Source organism: Danio rerio, chromosome 21 (genome assembly GCF_049306965.1).
Source record: "Danio rerio strain Tuebingen ecotype United States chromosome 21, GRCz12tu, whole genome shotgun sequence".
NCBI classification, from domain to species: domain Eukaryota; kingdom Metazoa; phylum Chordata; class Actinopteri; order Cypriniformes; family Danionidae; genus Danio; species Danio rerio.
In genome coordinates this window covers 40,749,028-40,772,692 of record NC_133196.1, presented here as the reverse complement: position 1 = coordinate 40,772,692, position 23,665 = coordinate 40,749,028, and the positions used below count along the sequence as shown (strand labels likewise).

Here is a 23,665-nt window from a genome sequence, read left to right as displayed (position 1 = left end):
TGTTTAGCTGTGCCTTTACTGTATGAGCACTGTGCTACGTCCGACAGATTGCACTATTATGTTTTTCGTTTTCTTTTTCATTCTTTTATAACCTATTTTAACACATTTTAAATAGTTTTTATCTGTTTAAATCATTTTTATTGTCTGCATTTTATGTCCTAAACTTGTCTTTTTTATTCCTGTTTATGTAAAGCACTTTGAATTGCCACTGTGTATGAAATGTGCTATAAAAATAAACTTGCCTTGCCTAATGGCTTACTTCATCAAAAAAGATGAACTTCAAAACTTGTGAGAGCAGTATTACATTCATTAAAACACACCAATTTCATTTACTCAAAACATTTTACTGGATGAAAAGTAACGTACATCTCTTTAGGCTCACACAGTCGCTTAAAAATTAACCTGACCAATAAAAGCAAAAAAAAAAAAAATGACAACAGAAACATAGATGCTACCATGTTTAAAGGCCTTAATCCAGCACATAATTGCAGATGTGATGCTCTGAAGCCTTTAACGTTGGGGAAGGATGAAAAAACAAACAAACATTAGTTGAACATCTCAGGCTCCCAAGAATAGCAACATTGTCTGGATTCATTACAGTAATTCTTCAACCGATCTTCTTGTGTTTACGCTCAGATCTGAATGAGTCTGCATTAACCTTCACCTCATCAAACACACATCTAACATGGCGGATTTGTAAGTAGAAAACTTGAGTTTGAAAACACACAACGAGAAAAAGAAAATCTCTCACAATCAGTTCTTCAGTGACAAAAGCAGCGCTTCAAACTTTCACATCGACTTTAGCTATAATCCCCCTTAATAAAATTAAATATTTAGAATTCATATGAAGGTACTAAACACTAATCGAACTATTGCTGCTTTTACGTCTTAGCAATAACTTCTTACACCTGTAATGCAAGCCAGAGATTAGTCATATCATCAGAAACTTGCCACATATTCTTCCAAAGTTGATTCCGGACACATTAACCTCTAAAAGAGTACTTTTAAAACTAATCGATATTTTAACTTTAAAAATCAAAACAGCTGTACACCAGAATACACCGCGAGAATCTATGTCATGACTATAATGAAATGAAATGAACTGAAGCACCACTTATAAATCTCTAAGCATATTATATTACAGTATACGTCCTACTTAAAGATGTATGTTTACATGAAGATGAAAAGAAGCCTTGAGAAGTCCAGGACAAACAGAGCAAATCACTAAAATTGCTTAAAAACTATTTTTCCTTTTTGTTTTCCTCAAAAGATGACAGAAACGAAATAAAAATCACTCTTAAGCTCTCAAAAAACAAACATTCTCTCCAAACGTTGCACACTATCAACTTCAACAGCTTTGCACTGCACAGACACTCAATAAACACAAAACACACTTGAGCATTTTAACATAAAAAAAAGCAACAAACAAGAATATCGATCGCATTTAGAAAAAAAAAAAAAAAAAAAACGTCTCCTGAAACCACCTTCGGAGCCTGCGCTTGCTTGTGGAGATTATGAAAATGAATTCTTGTAAACTGATAATAGTAACACTAATAAACACAATTCTAACACTGGAGAAAAATGCAGCACTAAGTTTTGCCTCAGGGTTTTGGAGAGGAAAAATGGAGTAAAAAAAAAAGTTGTGGAAGATTATTGTGGTCCCTCAGCGGTGAAAGCGTGAGAGTGACAGAAGGAAGAGATGCTGTGTGGAGAAAGAGCTGGTATTAGGAGATGCACAGTGCAGACACACATTGACCTGTGCCTAAACAGAGGAAGCTTGTCACGAATGAGTGGAGGGCAGAGGATGCTGGAGGCGTCTTCTCACTCGTAGGCCTCGTTGAAGCTGTCCCACTCCGCGGGATCCTCCAGGCAATCCTCATTGGTGGGATACTGGTAATCAGGCTGGTAGTTGTCAGGTGGAGGGGCGAACGCATTCGGACCTTTCTTGGGCTTGGCACTGTCAAAATGGGAATTTGTTTTAGTTTTTATGCATCCTCAGCACACACAAAAATTCACAACAACAAATATTTTTATGCTGCTTTAATTTATTTTAATCAGGTTTCAACAAGTTATACAAAGTTTAATAGTTTTAGTCAGTCTAACTGATGCCAGTTGTGATTACTAGAAAAGTTTATTTGATTTAACTAGAGCAGAAAGTTGGGTGCCAGAATGCAGTGGCTCATAAAAGCCACAATTTACTTATTTATTTATTTTAACTTGTATTTGTTTGAACAATTTTAACAAACAAACACAAAAATATATAGAAATATGTAAAAAAAAATAAAATAAAGAACAGAACAAACAGGTCACCAGAGATGTCACATCTAGCATTTACTCCAACTCAGGGCTTCTGGCCGGAATAGCAAAGTCCACTAAAGGAAGTCGAGCATTTTCATATATGGCTCCTGAAATAGCCTCTGGAATAATTATTAGAGCTATTGGTAACTATTAAATTTATAGTACAGGGCTTTGCACTAATATTATTATACATTATACATATTATTATATAATATCAATATTATTATTTATTAATTTATTATATTTATAGTTCTTATAAAGAACAGCTGAATCTGCAAAAATTGGTATGGACAAGAAAATTGTAATCGGTGCATCTTCTACAGCTGTGTGAACTTTTTCCAATACTCATTTCATTTGCTGTTTAAGAAAAACAGAGATCAACCCTAGCTATGACAATGATGTCAGATGCGCAGAAATGAAACCTCAGACATTAGGGTGGTTAAATGATAACTAGTGGTGTAAGGGAGCACAAATTTCACAGTTCGGATCACACTGCGGTTTTTGAGTCACGGATCAGATTTTTCGGATCAGCAAAAAAGGAGGAGAAAAATGTCATTTGCTTTCTATTTATAAAAAATAGTACAGCAAAAACCATTGGCTTTAACAAACAGAACTTGGAACCTGTAATGTTAATAAACATATAAAATTCAAGAAAAATGCAGCTTAAAAAGGAAAAGTATTCAATACGAAATATGATCTTTGCTGTTACTGTTGCTGATAATGCTAAATATAGAAATCTAACATCCTGTACACCATATCATATTTATTTTCAATGAATGATTCAACAATTCACAAATAAAATTAAACTTTAATTTCCTAGTTACATCAGTGTTTATATCGGAGCTATAAACTGTTCTCCCAGTACTCCTGTTTTATTTAATTGTTTGTAACTCACTGAAAAAGTGTAAAAACTGAGTCTGTCTTGATCAAACGCAGATTTGAATGCAGCACTTTGAAGAATTAATTAACATATGCAAATTCTTATAGTTTATGTTACATGGGTTTGAATTGAGATCCCGATTTTTTAATGTTTAATTGTGGAGCTTTACATTGATTGCATTAATGCAGGCTAAACAAACAGTGACAGAAAACACCTTTAATAATAACCTAAGAAAGCCTTGAGGTAGGTCCCACCACAACTTTTTCAATCATCATTATATTTTACGGGGAAGCCAAAATGCTTTCATACATATGATTTGAATGACGCGAGAGGCGAACTCTCTGCAATTGTTATAAATGTTGGATTAACCTACAACTTCAAAAAAAAAATATTAATCCACGGGTCACGTGCGCTCCAAACTGTGATTTGTAATCGGTTACACCCCTAATGATGACAGATGTTTTATTTATGAACAGCCCTTTAAATATTTGTCAGCACTTGTTAAGACTGAAGTTTATTAATTTGTTTATTATTGCGGATTGTACTCTTTTTCTTTTGTCCCGCCTCCTTGCTGTTTTTCTGTTGTCTTACAGGCTCCCATGCTGGCGTGATTCCCTGCTCTGATTGGCTGCTGGTCTCCGAGGCCTGTATATAAGGAAGCTTCCGGCAGGAATCGTGGAGCTCATTTCTGCTGCGTTCGGTGTTTGGAGTGGAGCTCCTGGGTTTCCCTCAACCCTTCGGCCGACGACAAACACCAACCAACTTTGTATTGATGACCATCATATGTTTAAATATTTTTGAGAGTTTGAGCGTGTAGGGGTGACCTGCCTATTTATTTGATTACTTTTGACTTTGTTTATGTTAGGGAGTAAGGTAAGAGTCTTGTATTTTTCTTTAAATAGTAATAGGAAATTTAGTAGATTTATTTTATAGATTCTTTTGTTTGTTATTTTGGCCTGTGGTCACCCTGACGAAATGCTCATTTATATAAACTCTATTTTTCTATAATAAATATCTTCATATATACTCTCAATTGAGTGTGTGAGTTTGGTTGTCGACCGAAGGGAATCTTTTGCTTTAAGTTTTGTTTAGTTTGGGAAATCCACCACCCCAACACATTTGTTTTTTTTCTTCGTTTATTATGCCCTTTTTGTTTCCCCTAGACTTGGGGCGTAATAGCACTACATTATGGCATCGGTACATTGTGTATTTGTGTATATAAAATTATTGCATGATTTGTTAGGACAGCCTGTTTCTGTTTTTCTGAAACAGAAAATATTAAATATTTAAAGCTATGTTTCTTAACTTTTTATATGAATAAATGCTCTCCGTACTTTTGTAAGTTATTTAGCATAACAATATTGCGTCATTTAAGAAGAAAAAAAAAATTTTGCACGTTCCTAAATTTTTGCACAGGCGCTCCTAATAAAAAATTGTATCGCAGATTTTTGATATGGCTCATAACTCTGAAATAATTACTAGTTAAAGTTATTAGTAACAAATTCATTTATAGTAACTGATTACTATTACTTACTAATTACTAGTAGCTTTTCTGATTTTGATTGTAATGCAATAATGTTCACCTTTTGAAAAGCTGCTTTGAAACAATAACTATTGTTAAGAGCGCAATACAAATAAACCTGAATGAAAAAAATCTTTTCAGGCGGGCGACAGCATGATTACTCACTGGTTCTTGTGTTTGGAGCCACTGATGTGGGCTTGGTACTGCTCCACTGAGTTCAGCTCAATATTGCACACAGTACATGGGTAGCCCTTCACTGTGGAGGCTGAAAGAAAAAGGAAAAACATTTCATAACATTTACCAGTGTTAAAAATAAAATAAACAAAATAAATTTACAGGCACATCATTATATTTAAATCAACCACACTAAGTCAACATTACACCTAGTACTGAAACATTTGAATGCCACAACCAGATTGCCCAATTGATTTTTATATACTCTGTACTATCAGTCCGCCCACTCTTTTGTCTTCTGTTGCTGAGTTACCAACACATGACTGCATGTCTTTAAAAGGCCCCTGTTATGCAATTTTTAAACAATAGATGTACATCCATTCAAAGTCAAAAACAGCTTAACTTTATACACCCATTTTAATAGTGTCTAATTTTACTTTTATTGTGAGCCAACTGATTGGTCAGATTACTCACTTTGTTGTAGGACTGCACAAATAATCAAAAAAAGGTCGCAATCTCTATTCGACACTCCAGACGATCTTATATCAGCATTTCTAAAATTCAGCCAATTATAATTTTAAGGTCAGGAGAGAAGTATAAAGACGGTCACACAAGTGCATCTGGAAAGTATTCATAGCGAATCACTTTTTCCATGTTTTTTATGTTACAGCCTTACTCCAAAATGGAGTAAATTCATTTATTTCCACAAAATTCTAAAAGCTCTAAATTGAGCTCAGCTACATTCTGTTTCCACTGATCATTCTTGAGATGTTTCAGCAGCTTATTTGGAGTTCACTTGTGGTAACCTCAGCTGATCTGACATGATTTGAAAAGGCATACACCTGTCTTTATAAGGTCCCAGGGTTGACAGTGCATGTCAAAGCACAAACCAAGCATGAAGACAAAGGAATTGTCTGTAGACCTCAGAGACAGGATTGTCTTTAAGCACAAGGCTGAGAATAGTTACAGAAAAATTTCTGCAGCTCTGAAAGTTCCAATGAGCCCAGTAGCCTCCGTTTCAGTAAGTGAAAGATGCTTGGAACCACCGGGACTCATCCTAGAGCTGGCTGGCCATCTAAGCTGAGTGATCAAGGGAGAAGACGTGTATGGTAGAGTGGCCAGACAGAAACCACTTTCCACCTGGAATTTGCCAAAAGGCATCTGAAGGACTCAGACCAAGAGAAACAAAATTTCCAAACCACACCACCAAAATATCAATGGAGTGGCTTCACAACAACTCTGTGATTGTCCTTGAGTGGCCCAGCCAGAGCCCAGACCTAAATCCTATTGAACATCTCTGGAGATATATGAAAACGGCTGATAGAGCTTGAGAGGTACTGCAAAGAGGAATGGGCAAAAAGTCCCAAAGACAGATGTGCCAAGCTTGTGGCATCATATTCAAAAAGACTTGAGGCTGTAATTGCAGCCAAAGATGCATCAACAAAGTATTGAGCAAAGGCTGAGAATACTCATGTACATGTGATTTAATTTCAAAAATTTTGAATTTTTAGGAAAATCAATTAACTTAATCCATTTTGGAATAAGGCTGTAACAAAAATGTGGAAAAGGTGAAGCGCTGTCAATACTTTCCGGATCCACTGTATTTAACATTTGATAACCTCATTTATCATTTAATAGCTCATTAGTTCATAATTTGGATAATTTAAAATGCTTTTATGCTTTATTGTTACTATTTCTCTATCATTATTGCTTTTATTATTAGAATGATTATTATTTCCATTACTTCCTATTGTTATATTCTTATGATCGTCTTTAAAGGGGTATTTGTTTTCATGAGTAATAGATCGGAGAACATCTCCATTTCAAGCTTTTCAAGTCGCTGGATGATGTTGTGAAGCAGTGATTTTTCCATTGGTCTTACTGGGTGATTAGGGCGAGTAATTAATGACAGAACTTTAAATAATTCTCTTAAATAAGGTCTAAAAAGCAGGTCATTCTGCCAATAGTGTAACTGGCGTGAAACTACCTTAATCTATTAGTGTGTAGTTAAAATTAGCTGTCATGTTTACAAAGCTACGTATAGACCATTTTGAGCAATGTAAACAAAATAATGGTCCCAACGCATTTTCTGTTTTATATTTTTATCTACTATAGTGTCCGAGAATCCATAAAGAGCCACATATTGATACATTAATGTTATGATAGCTGTTTTAAAGTTATGATTGAATTGCCTCTTGTTATAGTTAAGAAATAGTTTTATAACAAGCATTAAATGTTCATGGGCCAATGACATGACCACATTGAAATGGTTAGATCTTATATTGGTGGACCATCAATGTTTCCAGATGTTATTAGAACACCTGGATGTGTTATTGAAGCGATTCACTTGAAATTAAACTTTGAGAAAAATGTACATATTTTTGTGTGAGCTGACCTGGTGCAGTGGAGGGCCCAAAGGTCTCCATCAGCTTCTGTTTATTCATATGTTTTTTATGCTTCTTGCCACTGTAGTGTTGCTGAGCCATGAGGGGATTGTTGAAGGAGGCCTGGCAGATGGAGCAGAAACGGTTGGGGTCCTGCTCTGCTGGCCCCTGCATACCGTCATCCTTTTTCGCCTGCGCTTTGGGCTGAGGTAATGCTGGGGAATAAGCCAAAGCACAGCAGGTCAGATTTTCAGATGAAACCATTTCTATCCATGTTCGAATGTCCATGCTATGCCAATATAATACATATCAGTACATGAAACAAAGTTAAATTAAATATTATGCTGCGTTACATAAAATAAATACAAATATTTCACATTTTTATAACAGTGTAAAAATGTCTCATTTGAACACTGAAATCTAGAATCAAATTTCTTTTTGCAAAAACACTCACTTTACGACTCTACTAAAAATAAATGGTGCGTTCTACTTCATGCAGTGCTGCGCAGACCGATCGAAATCTGTCTTAATGCGGTGCATGCCCAGGGCTCAACTATAAGGACTGCCCGATGGCCCAGGCCCAGCGTGACAGATGCTCGGGACAGTAGACAGAATCGTTGCTGGCCCGATCGGGGTGCTGCCTTGTCACTAAATTTAAATAGATGGCAACATAACCGTAACATCAAATCATGAGGCTAAAAGAAAACGTCCGTTTCTAACGTTGTGGAAACATTTAAATGGGTACAGCACAAAAAAAAAGTGATGTTTTGCATAGTTTGCCGTCACTTTTAAGTCAGCCACCTTTTGTTTTGCAATAAAATACCTGCGCATTTTCCATACTATGTTTTGCTGCTAATATTAATATTTTAACATTTTTCAAACATTTAAATTCTGCATTCACATACATTATTTTGTGACACATTATTTAATACATGTGGCTAATAAATAGCAATTAACTTTTTTTTTTTTTAGCGGGGCCAGTGAAAATTTTGGCAGGGCAAGTAAAAATCTGAACCACTGGTCCAATCGGGCCAGTTGAAAAAATCCTTAGCGATGAACCCTGATGCCGGTTAGAAATTTTGTCCGGATTGCCGCTGCGCAGATGCCACGTGACTCTCACATGTGGCATTAAAGTCCAGCGACAACGCTCCGAGATCAGATGACTGATTCTGCCGGTGCAGCATCTGAAGAGTGACTGCAGGAGCTGCGATGACTACAGCGATATTACACGATTGGCTGGATTCACCGAATGACAACAGCCACGTGTGTTGTCACACAAAGTTCAAAACAAACAGTTAACTTTTTATACCATTTCTATCTTGTACACATCATGCTTATTAAATAACTACAAATATCTTGTTGAAGTATCATCTTTGGCTAAATAATTTGCTCACAATTACTAGATTGTTTGCATAGGTTTATATTATCTTTTTTAATGCAGACTATTTACTGTATTCAGCTCCATAAATGATTTAAATGACATATTTTAGTCAATAACCTAAATAATAACTCAAATAAGTCTTACGCACTTGAAATAAAATAATTATCATCATTGATCTTGACACCCATATAAAAGCTTTCTTAACAAATTAAGTAAAAAAATATTTTATAAAATATAAAAATATATGATTATAAAATATTTTATTTCCTGTCAAGCCGTTTATGCAGAAATTTTAAAAGTGACATTGATGTACCTGCTCTTTCTGGGAAATGTCTACTTAGTGTAGCTCACTTATTTTAGGATTGTATTTTTGTTTAATCTATTTGGATTAAAGTGTTTTTTTAATGCTTTAATTAACTAAAATAATCTTATTCATTGTTTAAGACAATCAAAACACCTTGATTTGGGTTTTACACTTATATTGCAAAGTTTTATCTTTATAAAAGTAAATAAATGTAAACCCTTTTTTAGCAAAATTCAAACAAGCAGAGGAACAGTATTTACATGCCATTCACAAGGTTCCTAAACATTTTTACAACTAAAATTCAGTTTATTAATAACTTTTCAAGGACGTACAAGTAAATTTTTTTATATCTATTGTATGCAAGAATTATTTAGATAAAACGTACACATGAAAGTTCTTTCCCGCTGTGTCACCTCTGAAATTGAGACTAATCCAAAGGAAAATGAATAAATGAATGCTTACACAGTATTTATAATGTGAGACCATGTTTTTGGCCAAAGACGGAAAAGAAGTGAAGAGATTTAACCTATAAACAGGTTTACAGATATTTGTTAAATTAATTTCCATGACTTTTCCAAAAATTTGTGTTTTTTTCTGTTTTTCCAAAACTTTTCCAGGCCAGGAAAATGCCATGTCAAAATTCGATAACTTTTCCAGGTTTTCCATGATTGTATGAACCCTGCATTCAACATCTAGTAGCCTAAAGACTGATGTTTTTACTAGAATTTGAGCTAATTGTTTTGTTTATGGGCCGATTCATGGATATTTATTTCCTTTTTAAGTGCCCTCTCGTTTTTTCCCTATTTCTCTTATGCGTTTGTTATAAAGGCTACTTAAATTTTATTCATAATTCCCTTATGGTTTAAAAATAAACTAGTTTGTACAGACTGTATTCTGTTTTATTTGTAATCTTTTGTTGTTTGCTGTTTTATTTGTAATATTTTGTTGTTATTGCAATAAATAAATAAACAAACAATCACGCCATCTGCAGCAACTTTGATCCCCAAAGTGTCTGGCTTTACGGCTCCGTTTTCAACACTGCCCCCGCTCGGCTAATCTCGTTGATTGCCGGCTGCAGGCGTGCTTAATGCCGAACGCACCTTATCAGTTGAGTTTTACTATTTTTTAATCCATTCAGCCAATCTCTGTGTCTGGCAGGAGCACTTTTAGCTTAGCTTAGCATAAATCATTGATTTGGATTAGACCATAAGCATTTCTTGCAATAAAGAAAGAAAAAAAGTTGAAAACTCTACTATTTGTAAAAGCTGATAGTTTGTAGGCTGATCTATACTCTCATTTTAGAATAATAATCAAGAAACTTTGTTGTCATACCATGTCTGCATGTAAGCGTGCTCCCACCCAGAGCAGACCCAGAGATTGACTGAATGGATTCCAAAACTGTAAAATTCAGCAGTTTAACTCTAGGTGACTTGTAAAAAGAGCCTATTTCCCAAAAAGTGGAGTGCTCCTTTAAGACAAAGCCATTTAATTTGTCAGATAAGCATTGTTTGCATTGTAAAATACAAACAATATTTCTCATTTTCATTAAAAACAGTATTTTGCATTGTTCAATTACCAAGCAAAAATATCAACATATTTAGGCGAATACATGAATAAATATGAAGCCAACCAAGTCTTCTTACCAGGAGTCTGAGAGCCGATGCTCTGCATGCGAAGATTCTTGGAGTGAACTTTGCCCTGGTAGTGGGACTGTGCCACCACCGGGGAAGAGAAGGTCATGTTGCACACACTGCATGCTTTGTATTTGTCCTTTTCATCAACATTACTCTGCTGCAAAAAATTACGTTTCCCATTAATGCAAACCCCCAGATGTATCCACAATCTAATATTCAAGAAGTCTCACTCCCATCAATCCATTCATGTGACTTACATCATCTCCTGAAGGCTTGAACCGTTTGGCGATGGGCTCCTCGTTGCCATGAATGCTCATGTATCGGCGTACTTTGCTTGCATGTTTTTTACTCTGCAGGAAGAGGCAGAAAATTAACATTAGAAGTTACTATAGTTTAAAGTGACAAAATACTCAACCTTGTAAGTTTCAAACTACTTGTTTCAAACTTTTATGAATTGTTTTTTTTCTGTTGAACACAAAAGAGCATAATCTGAAGAAAGCTGAAAACCTGTAACTACTGACTTCCACAGAAAGAGGAAAAACAAATACAATGGAAGTTGGTGGTTACAGTTAATAAGCTTTCTTCAAAATATCTTTTTATTGTATATATTTAACGGATGAAAGACATTCATAAAAGGTTTGAGACAAGTAAATGGAGAGTAAATGAAGACAATTGTCCTTTAACAAGTCAGTTACTATAATGGAAAAATGCGTAGAATACACTCTTTCAGCTGTTTGAGAAAAAAATCCCACAACCTGTATTATTTCAATAAAAACTAAATATTTTAAGACATTTTTAGGACCAAGTTAAAGTAAATGCAAAAAATAAAGTGAAAGAAATGTAGAAAATGAATGTAGTAACAATGACTACAGACACAAAAATTTTCGCTAGCATCAAAATTCACTCTCTTTAGTGCAACCAGAGGCATATGAATGGCTCAGTAGTCATGACGTGAAGTAACCAATGCATAGATGAGAATTGCTGTTATTGGTTGCGAGGGAACAGCGGAGACGTGTAATATTACGAGTCTCACAATTTTATTTAGGTTGTCTGAGAGTCTTCATGATACCATCTTTACAAATTTCTTTTAATATTTAAGCAAAGAGAAATGCAAAACAAAATTAGTTGTACTCTCCCATTTACTGAGTTTGCGCTCGATTTTTACCCAACTATGATGATTTTCATTGCTGAGAAAACCGGAAATGTGAAAAGGATTCATTCCTTTTCTGGACTTTGATTGTCACAGGAGCGTTGCTGTCTGAAGGCTGGTTTATACTTGACGCATCTACTAGAGCAGGGGTGGGCAAACTTGGTCCTGGAGGGGCGGTGTCCTGCACAGTTTAGCTCTAACTCTAGTCTAGAGACTTCAGCAAACAGTTCATGCCAAGCCACATTTGATTTGAGGTTAATATGAATCACTTTGAAGAGATTTTGTCTGAAACAGTTACAATTGTACAGACTAGGGATGGGCCAGTATAAGATTCTGATGGTATGATAACCTTGGATAAAAATATCACGATTACATGGTACCGTGATTACTGCTCCAAAAAAAGTTCTTTTAAAACATCTTGTTAAAAATATTTCCTCATTTTTTTTTTTTTGAAAAATGTATAATCTTTTGGAGCTCATGTCGGGCTAAATAATTTAAATGAATCATGAACTTCATTTGTTTCAAAAACACAGATTTCATTATTTTTTTTTCTGCTGGAGATACTGTTGTCCTTAAAACAAACAAACATCAACAACAAAATACCTTAGGAACGGTATTACAGAAACTTTTGGCAGTTTTAAAACCTTGACTTTCTTAAACAGCTGTATACCTTGAAAATGGTTATCGCCCCATGCCTAGTAAACACATCTTTAATATTACATAACCAGATGACCAATAATTCTTGGCTAGAAATTGCAACAGTCGTGGGAGAGGAGGAAAGTTTTTGTAAAAGTTTAGAAAAACTTAGGGAATAAGTTTGTTAAAACCCAAAAGGGGCCATGGCAAAAGTGGAGACCCAGGTGGTTTTAATACACAATTGCAGAATATGTTATAATTTTGAATTTAAAACAATTTAATAGTTACAAAACTAAAATAAAGTAACAAATTATTTCTTTGATAATTGGATAAGAATATTTGAACCTGTCAAGTTAAAGGACACCTATGGTGAAAAATTTACTTTTCAAGCTGTTTGGACAGACATGTGTGCAAGTATAGTGTATAGACCGTCATATTGGGGTAATATAAACACACACATTCCTTTTTTTCAATTTAACAACATAAAAACGGTGGACCAATTGGAGCAGTTTTTAGAACGACCTCAACTTGACGTAGGGTCCCCCCGCCCACCAATATTGATTGACAAGTATGTCACCATACTTAGTTTTTTGTTTCACGTCCGCCATTTTCAACATGTGAGTCTAAGCGATATCACTAAAGGAACACTCTTGCTCTATTTTTAGATGTGAGGCTCATTGGGCTCAACAAAAGATCAATATTCTCCACATTCTCGCTCTAATCGAAATTACTTTTTGTACCTTTTGGTAGGTTTGCAAAAATGTGTACTTTTCATTGCGTCTTCCTTAAACTTCAGCTGTTCGCATTTCTCGAACACATGAGCTCCCTGTGATCTTAGGTGCAGCTGGAAAAGTGCAAGCGCATTGCCTCATGTGCGCATCTCTCCATTGGAAATAAAATAACAAACTTGCCTGCAGGTCACACACCAGAAGCGCCTCTCTGCGTGGCGCGACGCCGTGCATTTCGGAGTTCTGGGTGTGGGTTTCTGTCAGGGTGCACGCGGCAGTGCCTGGGTCGGCAGCTGGGCGCCGCGGCTTCGAGTGGCACATCCAGTGCCTCAGTCAAAGTTATTTCAGTGTGCGTGGTTATTAGTCTCGGTGTACAAGCTCGGAATTTGAAACTAAGAAACAGTTGGCTGTAAAACTATACAGTCACAAATGATTTTGTACTCTCTGCTTGGTCTGTGTCCGAGTCGTACATGTACGGCTGAATGCTGATCCTAGCTAAGCCTCTCTCTGTCTGCCTGTCTGTTGAAAATACACAGCATGGGAGCTCTTGGCTTCGCCCCCTTGTTACGTTGGGCGGGAAGCCGAAGTTAATTTTCATGTGAAGCAACACGCCCCTAAAACAGCGAGCTGTGTACACGCCCCCAAAATAACACTTTTGAACACATTATAATTAAAACATCTGAACTGTGTTTTGAACTGAACCTAAACTGGCACACTCAGAAGAACCATAATATTAATATTAAATCATAAAAAAGCTGTAAACTACGTGCCCTTTAACTGATAACTGCATTATACTGATGCCTTCTTTTTCTAGGTTTTATTGGTGATAATGGTCAGGAATGTTGGACCATTATTGCCTTTTTAGAATATAAAGAGGACAGAAACTAGTATTAGATATAATAGATAGAACTGTCCGAAATATGAACAAAACAATAGCAAGTGATGCATCAAAGTTTTATTTGAAAAATCTTGAATGGTTATAAAAATCTTTATAATCATTAAAATAAATTATAAAAATATTACAACTAAATAGTTAAAAAATGTTAAACGATGTTAATAATAGGACATGGTTCCAGAAACGTTCTACTTTCCTGTTTATCCATCTGACTTTAACGTGGGTTCCTTTTGATCGCCCCATGTTGCTATAATTAATCTCTTAACGATGGAATCATCAAGTATAAAAGTCCTCGTCCGTTTTGCTAAGTGTGATGTCTGGCGAAAGTATAAATCAGGCTTAACCTCCTAGGGCTTGAGTGTCCACATATTTGGAGAGGACATTTTAGCTTTTTTCAGCGCCGACATGAGGGCGAGTAATTAACCCATTTTTCCACACGCACAAGGCAGGTCATTTGCATAAAACAAACCCAAACCATCTCTAAATAAAGGGTTTTAACTTAGGTCACCATTAGGTCAGTAACCCATAAGTGCAGCCATACTGATAATGTACTACTGTACTTTCAGTTTAAGCAGATGCTCTGCCAGTAACAATCTAATTAATGGGAAAAAAACATGTGGAAGCTGTTAAGTAAGAGGGAAACGGTGGAATATTTTGACTAACAGCATTTAATAAATGGTAAAAGATACATGTGAGAAGTGATAAACATATTAGTCTAATATTTTTCACCAACTTGACTGGAAATAAACATGATTGTTGTCAAGACTCTTTCCCTGGAAATCCTGGTTCAGTTTATCTACAAGCACATCTTATACATTAGAAAGGTTTCTTTTGTTATTCTGCTTGATTTGCTACTTTTGTCAGTCTATAGTGCTTTTTAGTGCTTATTTTAATCTGACTGATTAGTGCCGCCCAAAAACATTAAAATAACTGATCCTTTTCAGCAGCCATAACCCCCATAATATGAGAATTTCCAGTCAGTTCAGTGGAATTTTTTACATTGTGTGTCTCCAATATGGCTGACTGATGAGGTGTCTTGAAAACGCTTTCTGCACAAACCAAATGTGCTTTTTGCTAACATAGTTTTAGCCTTTGCTGCATTTGTTTAAAAAATCTAAGACATTTACATAGTTTTGATAAAAACACATTTGTTCATGAAAACATTTAGAATTTCCTATGCAGATTTCACAGACAAAGTTTAGTAAAGGAAAACAATGCTCATTATACATCAGCAAAACAAAACCAACAATAAATGGTTTTAGATATGTTGTAGTCATGGAACGATAACCGTTTTCAAAGGTATACCGTGGTTCGGAAAAGTAAAGGTTTTAAAACTGTCAAAATTTTCTGTAATACCATTCCTAAGGTATGTGTACAATTTTTTATTTACCTTTTTTTTAAAAAAAAAAAAAACAACAGTATCTCCAGCAGAAAAGATCTCCAAAGATTCCGTTTTAAATTGTAAAGAAATCTGTTTTAGAAACGAATGAAGACAGCAGAAGTCAGCCTGACATGTTTACTGCTCCAAAATACTTTAAATGTTTCTTAAAATAAAATATATTTCAAAAAATGTTTTTGTTTATTTACCCAGACATTTAAAAATATTATATTTTAGAGCAGTAATCACAAGACTGTGATACTGTGATATTTATTTCCAAGGTTATTATACCGTCAGAGTCGTATACCCATGCCCATGCCTAATATGTTGTGGACTAATTTTTCACACAGTTAAACAATCATCTTTCATGCGAAAGGGCCTTTAGTTTGGATTTAGCGCATGCTAAAGGTACTGAGCTTTGCCATTAATTTAGACTTTATTTTTTACAGTCGGGCATACATTTTCTTTTTAGAGTATTAGGACAGAAGTTTTGGTAAAGCAATAGTTCACACGATGATGAAAATTCACTCAACAAATGAAGTTATATTAAAAGAAAGCTGACAATCTGTAACCATTGACCTCCATAGGGAGAAGAACAAAATAAGGGACATTCTAAAATGCTTAAAGGGGAAATTAAGCACTCTGTCAAGTTTACCTTATTTTGTATGTTGGATTCCACTTTAAGGAAAATATATTAAACAAACTCGATTAATGAAACCATTTAGAAGAAAACAGCATGTTTTACTATAGATTTTAGACCTAGGGTGCCGCCATCTTGGAATTTCGCTGTAACTGGCATCATGGGGTTGGTTCAGTTCCCTCAGCTGAACAGATTCAGTGGAAGGAGACTGTAAAGACTGATTTAACCCAATGAGTGAAGTTGTGGACGCAAATACAAGCATCAGATATGCGTCTAAAATAAAAGTATTTATATTTATTTTGTTTTTTCACCTTTTAATTACCGATCATTTGATGTGCTTTGCTCCACTCTTTGTATTACGCAGCTTGTATGGCTTTCAACAATGATTATTACGGACTGAACACAGAGACTGGTCAGACTAATTTAACCCAATGGATAAAGTTGTGGACGAGCATCACAGAGCTGGTACAAATACAAGCATGTAAGTGTCTTCAGTTGTGTATTTTTCTTTTGCTTGATGCGCTGTGCTACACTCTCTCACGCTGCTCTAGCGCTGCCTGACGAGGGGATTTACATTTTGACTAATGCAACAATTAAAATCATACATGACTTCACACTTTACTACGTCACATTTTTGTGGGTTATGTCAAGACATATTCCCTTTACAAGCCGATCAACTCGATTTCTCAACATGTATGAAGGATAAAATCCTGCCATGTGAAACACCGCGCCAATCTTATTTTGGTTTGAACACGAGCAGGGGTAAGGGGCTGTAGCAGTGAAAAGTTAAAGTACCCACCCCCATTACATCATATTACCTGACTGCCTGTGGTTTCAACTAGGTCCTCTACTGACATAATGGGGGCAGGTACTTTCACTTTTCACACTGACTGTAGATCCTTTCAGAGGTGCACCCAGCTTTGTGAGTTAATCAACTCCTCCAGAAACTTAACCTGGATGATGGAAGCTTTCAGTGGAGCTTCTGACTGAGCAGAGCCCAGTTTGATCAACAGTTGTCCAGTGTCGGTTGGAGGATTTTGCCCCGAACACCAACAACAGGCACTATGTCATAAGCATGCCCCTACAAAAGAAAGCCAATGATTGTCCGCAGAATTGAACGTCAATCGCGCAAAACACTCAACTTGTGCCACTTCATTCGAGCAACGCATGCCGCAGGATGTCTATTCGCGCCTTTGCATTGACTTAACATGTAAATCACTCGCTTGAAGCTTCTTCTGCGTCTGGTGTGAGCGCAGCATCAAGGTTCGTTAAGCTGTTTCCTTATAAATAAATTTAAAATGCATAAAGTGAAAGTTTTCACTCACTAAAATTAGAGCTTATTCTTTTGACATCAGAAAGTTTGAAAAAAGAAATGTGTCGAAAAAAAATGTGAGTACAAATTCGCTTGTTGTTAAGGTACATTTAGCTACGTTAAGCTTTTTCCTTATAATAGACTTCACTGGGGGAGAAAACTCTATGTGATGTTTTTCACTTTATTTATGGAATTTATGCAATTTAACAGAAATTTAGGTTTCATTGGTTTACATTTAGGTACATTAAGCCAAATTAAGCTTTTTTCACATTAGGTGTTTTAGAATGCCCCCAAATTACTACTCAAGTCAACGGTTACAGGATTTCATAGAGGTGAAGTTGGTTTTATATTCGCACATTTGGACTTACCCCTTAATAATATAATTTCGGAAAAGTATTATTTGCAAACTCTAAATAGTCATTGGCCGCTAATATGATTTCGCTATCAAAGAACAACATTGTTCACAGTGAAATAAACAGTGTAAATGTTGTTTACAAGTCACACTTGCAGGTTATTTCAGACCGAATATTCAAAATGCTGTGGTAAACAATACAGGGAGTTTGGCACAAGTTATCACTGAACGAATGTGTGAATATAAAACCAACTTTAGCTCTATCAGTATTTTGGCTTTCTTTAAAACATTTCCTTTTGTGTTCAGAAGATAAAAAACTCAAAGGGTGACTAAACAATGACGGAATTTTCAATTTTGGCTGAACTATCCCTTTAATAAAAGACACTGTAGGGGTGTGTGTTAGACAGTACAACCCAGAACAATGTGACCTACTGTGTAATGGAGATCTGAACAAATTCAGCAGTGCATACATACTGCAGTCGTAATATGAGAAATATGCTAGTTTACCATTGTAAAAAGAAGCCTGAAAGACTTAAAATCAGTATTTAGACCCCAAACAGTCTTTTCAGTAAAGAACAAAAGGATGTGGTGTGATGGTAAACTTAAAGGGTCAAAATCTTACCTGGTAATGTGCAAGTTTCTGGGATTCTGAGATTAAGACGGCGCTACACACTTTACATTGAGAATCGGAGAACAAGTCGCTGTTCTCCTTTATCATTCGGTTCACTGAAAGACATGTCAGCATTGCACACAGTTACTACAAAGAGGCTTTTCATGATCAAATCCAAGAAACACAAACACAACGTTTTGGCGGCAAAGTACGCTACGCTAGATTTAAACCTGAAACACTTTCCTTGCGTTTAATCGCTAATTTGAGAGCGTGTCTTACATCGACCTTGGATACACTGTTCTTCACAGACACTAAAGCAGCAGTGCTGGAGCACCGGGAGACAGAGCTAGGCTAACGTTGCCATGCTTTACGCTGATTTACTCGCTCACGTGCTGTACATTGTGGCCATAAGTATCTTGTTTTGCTTGTAAACAATGTATCGAACATAAGGCTGTTTATTATGAATGAATGTTAGCGATTTCTTACCCTCGGCCGCCCCTGAAGGTAAATATGGAAAATCTCCATTTGGTTCTTGCTGCGCCATGATGTTTGCAGGAGGCGGATCGCGCATGCCCAGACAATACATGCGCTGAACAAGCCTCTCCATGCTGTACAAACCAACTGTTTTCATTTAATTTAATATTTATATATATATATATATATATATATATATATATATATATATATATATATATATATATATATATATATATATATATATATATATATATATATATATTCGAATTTATTTAAAGTACTCATGTTTGTTTTACTATTTAAATCTTATTTTCTGACTTAGTGCTGGCTGTTAATTTAGTACTTAGTAACCGTTGCTTTCCACTTTAAAATAGCTGTTTATTCACAAGGAATTATTCATATTTGTATTTATATTCTTCATTCAACACATATTTGTGTTTGTTTTTATCTAAAATGTTTAAACTGGTCGTGTGCTTGACTGTAGAGTGACCGTTTGTAGATGATGATTGAATCGTTTTATAAAGTCAACTCTATCAGTGAATCATTTGAGCAGGACTCGAATCTATCTGTGAGTTGGTCTGAATCCATCGGTTGAAATTAAAAATAAAATATAGAATTAATAGCATCATGTCCCTAATAAACCTCGCTTAATATACCAATAACGTTTCTAAGAATCATATTTCTAAAAGAAAAGTTTGTAATTCTTAGTTATCGTTGTTAGCAATAACTAAAATTTATATAGTCTGTTTAAAAACAGATTAATTACTTAAAACTGACCATTTCCAACCAAAATAAAGCCCCAAAATGATCTATTAAATAATTTGATTATGTGTATGATGTTCTTTAATTTTAATTACATTAATTTTATGTAGTTGACATCGCATCCTTTTTCTGATTTACGTGTGTTTGAACGTCTAAAACTTTTCTTTTACTTTTATAAAATTGTTTCGACATCCTAGTGTGAATGAACGAATCATTGAATTGAACTGAATTGAACCGGTTCATTGAAAACAACCCGGTTTACTCTAATGACTCGAAACTTCTCTTGATTTTGCGCGCGCTGTCGGCTATGACGTAACATTTTTCCTTGTCCCTCATGTCACGTGACCTGACAACCGCTTGCGAAAATAGCTTCGAATCGAAATCCTTATTTCTGAAGCCTTTTACTAAGCGAACCAACACCGAAATGCCGAATATGAACACTGAATGTGTTTGGTAAAAGTTCATGGGTGGTTAAGCTGGAGCAGAGTCTCGGAGAGCGCGTCTAGGAGTGAGCAGAGAGAGAGAATTAATGTTGTTGAAGGCGCAGGATGCCCCGCCGGAAGCGCACAGGGGATGAAGGCGGAAGAAGAGCCAAAGTCAGCCGAGTGGAGCTCAATGAGGAGCCCCTGGTCATTTCTGATTCTGATCATGAAGAGGTGAGTTACTATACACGCAGCAGACAACAACACAATGTCTGTTTGAGTTCGTTTATAGCATTCTGGGTGGGTAAATCGGGATAAACAATAAGCAGTCCAAAAAATTACCATGGTAAAAGTTCTTTCTGCTAAATTTCAAAGTCAGAATCTCATACAAAGCATTGACAGTGTTATGCTAATTACTCTCCAGTATCGTCACTACGCACAATTGCACAATTATTAAACAGGTTTTCCAAACATTTGCCCTTTTGTCATTGTTTTGCTAAACAGTCACCCCTAAACTCATACTCAAACTATTGGTTAAATGATTTAAGCTTATAATCGGAAAGACTTCAGAAAATGTATTTATCTATTGTAAGTTTCTGTATTGCTGGAGGCAGGCCTGGATTAAGAATTCAGCCGAGGCTTGAACCAGCGACCTTCTTGCTGTGACGTGAACGTGCTACCCACTGCACCACCGTGCAGCCCGAGTTCAGCTTTGTTAAAAACTTTTTCTTAAATAAAAAGTCTTAAAATGTAAACATCACATGATGTAAATAAGTTGTCATAATAAGATATAGGTTAGATCAGGGGTGTCAAACTCAATTCCTGGAGGGCCGAAGCCCTGCACAGTTTAGTTCCAACCCTGCTCCAACACACTTACCTGTAGGTTTCAAACAAGCCTGAAGGACTCAATTAGTTTGATCAGGTGTGTTTAATTAGGGTTGGAACTAAACTGTGCAGAGCTGCGGCCCTTTTGGAATGGAGTTTGACACCTGTGGGTTAGATAGAACATTATAATTAAGGTGACGATACATTCCTGGGCAATCCATTTTACAGAAACACAAAATTAGGTCACTTAACCTTAAACTCTGTTAATATTGTTAATAAATAAATGATTAAATTGTGGGATTATCGAACATAGACTTGAATTCTAAAACACATGCCTTAAAGCCTCCGAGTCTATTTAATTTTAGTAGTGTTGCATGGGCAAAGATTAATCGCATCGAAAGTAAAAGTTAATATTGACACAATATCTATGTGCGTATTGTGTATTTTTAATATGCATCTATAAATACACAAATGCATGTATATATTTGAGGAAATGTTTAATTTAAATGTATTTGAAAATATGCTGCAAATTTTATAAAAATAAATTAGCAAAAAAGAATGTCTTTTTATTGTTTTGTTTTAATATGTCTGCATACAGGCCCGGATTGGCTAATCGGGAGGACCGGGAGAATTCCCGGTGGGCCGGTCCGTTTTTTGGCCGCGAGGGCCGGTGTCCCTAGCTCCAGAATCTGTTGCTCTCAGCAGTCACACTTTTTAAATTAATTTATTTACTTACTTGACTACAGTCTTCTTATTCATTATTTTACCGCAGCTCTGCTCTTTTTATATATAACCAGCCTACAGGTTAATGATGATATTAGTCAGATGAGTCAGTCTTTCATATACATGTTGTGGTCCAGTGGTTAGCACGTTAGATTACGACGCCGCCGATCCGGGTTTGATTCTTGTCTGAGTATGTTTTTTTTTTTTTTAAAATTATAGTTTTATTGTTAAGACATATAATACTGTTAGGGTTTTTGAACATTTAAAGTTCTAAAGCAGCTGTTTTCTCAAAAAAAAAAAAAAAAAAAAAGGCGTGATAGTGTAATTAGAAACTGAATTGGAAATGACCTTATTTTAATATAGTCAGTCGTGAACTGAGGTGGGCCGGTCTAAGGCTTGAAACTCCAGGGCTGAAAAAGAGTCCCACTCCGGCCCTGTCTGCATATACATAAACACACATACCTTATGTCAAAACAGACCTTTTTTATGTGATTATTATTGATTAATCTTTGCCCAGCACTAGTTTTTACTGATGCAACCATAAAAATGAATAATTTAATTCATAAATGTCAATATGAAAATAAGTCAACTCCAAACACCATGCAGCTTTAAATTCTACTCGTGGCATAAATAAAATAAGATAGAAACAACATTAAATCTGATCTAAATATTTACAACAAACACCCTTTTAATATGAAACCAATAAATAAGACCCACATTTTTTGTGGCCTTCATTTTTATTAAAACCACCTAAATAAATAAATAGATATGTTATTTAACCTTTCAAAAATCATATCTGATTTATGAATTAGTTTGTTTGTGGTTTTAATTGTATATTTATTCATGGCTGACATGGGATTAAATAAAAAAATATATGATGTATTAGCCTTCACTATGACATTTATTGGCTAAATTGTGCTGTGCTGAGAGAAAAATAATAACTAACTTGAATATGGCTCTTTATTTTGTTTCCTGTTTATAGGAAGAAAATGCCAATAAACGCTCCTCTCGTTCAGTGCGGTGGAAGCGAAGAGAGAATGAGTCTCATTTACGAGGTACTGCCAATTACTAATAAATCATAATAATAATTGTGCATGGAATCTGAATGTGTGTCTCATTCAGACTTTTCCGGTTCTGTTTGTGTTCAGACATGACAGAAGAGGAGATGCTGGCTCTTGCCATGAGACTGAGCGCTCAAGAAGCAAACTCTGCAGCCAATAGAGAAGAGCTGGAAGACAGCAACATTCAGAAAGCCATCGCAGAGAGTCTGAATGTTGGTGAAACTTTTTTTTTTTTTAGAAAAGGCTGGAATGCACTACATGACCTAAAATCTGAACAAATTCCACCTATTTTTAAACACTACGTACAGCACAGAATCTGTACAAATATTAACTGAACATTATACACTAAAAAACTGACCGTTGTTGTAAAGAAAGATCAATTATTTACCTTATATTATGCTTGAAACCAACTGCTGGTCAGTTTACTCATAAACCATCCTCTGTGATAGAGATATTGCATGTTTAATGCACGACTGAACATATTGTTCTGCCTACTTATGCTGTTTAAGCAACGAGAATAACATTTGGAAGCTGCTAAATCATTAGTTTAGACTTAGCTGGATGCAATATTTTGACAAGCTGAATTTAATAGATATTAAATATATGTATGAACAGTACTAAATAAGATATTAGCCTAATATTTCACTTACTTGGCCAAAAATGAACAAACAGGAAAACTATCAAAATCTTTCTTTCATTTCTTTTTCAATCTCTTCTGCTTGATTTTTTTTTTATTAAGGCCATATATATATATATATATATATATATATATATATATATATATATATATATATATATATGAAGAGTTCAGATGCAAAAGCCGCTAAACACCACTTCCGCCAAAAATGAGATAATGACATTGAGCAAGAGCTTTAGGCATGTAGTACATGTTCAACAGATATTCTTGCTTCAAATCATCTAAATCCCAGCGTCAGCGCATTCAGAAATAACAGTTTTTATGTAACAGCTGCTAAACGCCACTTGCCTTTGACAGCAAAAGCCAATATATTCCGAGAACCAATCAGAAAGCTTGAATCGAATCGTATGTTTTTTATGTAACAGCATGCTGATACGCCGGCTTTATGAGGAGACTGGTTTATTCTGCTTCTGATTCAGA

The 23,665-nt window shown here is 35.5% G+C and overlaps 2 protein-coding genes across 2 annotated transcripts in view; one reads left to right on the top strand and one right to left on the bottom strand.

The window, feature by feature from the left end:
• Positions 1-328: 328 nt before the first annotated feature.
• znf346 (zinc finger protein 346) lies at positions 329-18,888 on the bottom strand. The gene is given in 7 exon segments (NM_001081749.1): positions 329-1,957; positions 4,866-4,965; positions 7,270-7,473; positions 10,587-10,734; positions 10,835-10,927; positions 18,291-18,394; positions 18,765-18,888. Coding segments are annotated over 7 exon segments (906 nt in total). The 5' UTR covers positions 18,886-18,888; the 3' UTR covers positions 329-1,821.
• Positions 18,889-19,844: 956 nt separating this feature from the next.
• uimc1 (ubiquitin interaction motif containing 1) overlaps positions 19,845-23,665 on the top strand; it is a 40,204-nt gene continuing 36,383 nt past the window's right edge. Inside the window, exons 1-3 of the mRNA XM_003200891.7 lie at positions 19,845-20,173; positions 22,470-22,542; positions 22,636-22,760. Coding sequence (XP_003200939.2) covers positions 20,066-20,173; positions 22,470-22,542; positions 22,636-22,760 — 306 coding nt within the window. The 5' untranslated portion in view covers positions 19,845-20,065. The remainder of the gene's footprint in view (positions 20,174-22,469; positions 22,543-22,635; positions 22,761-23,665) is intronic.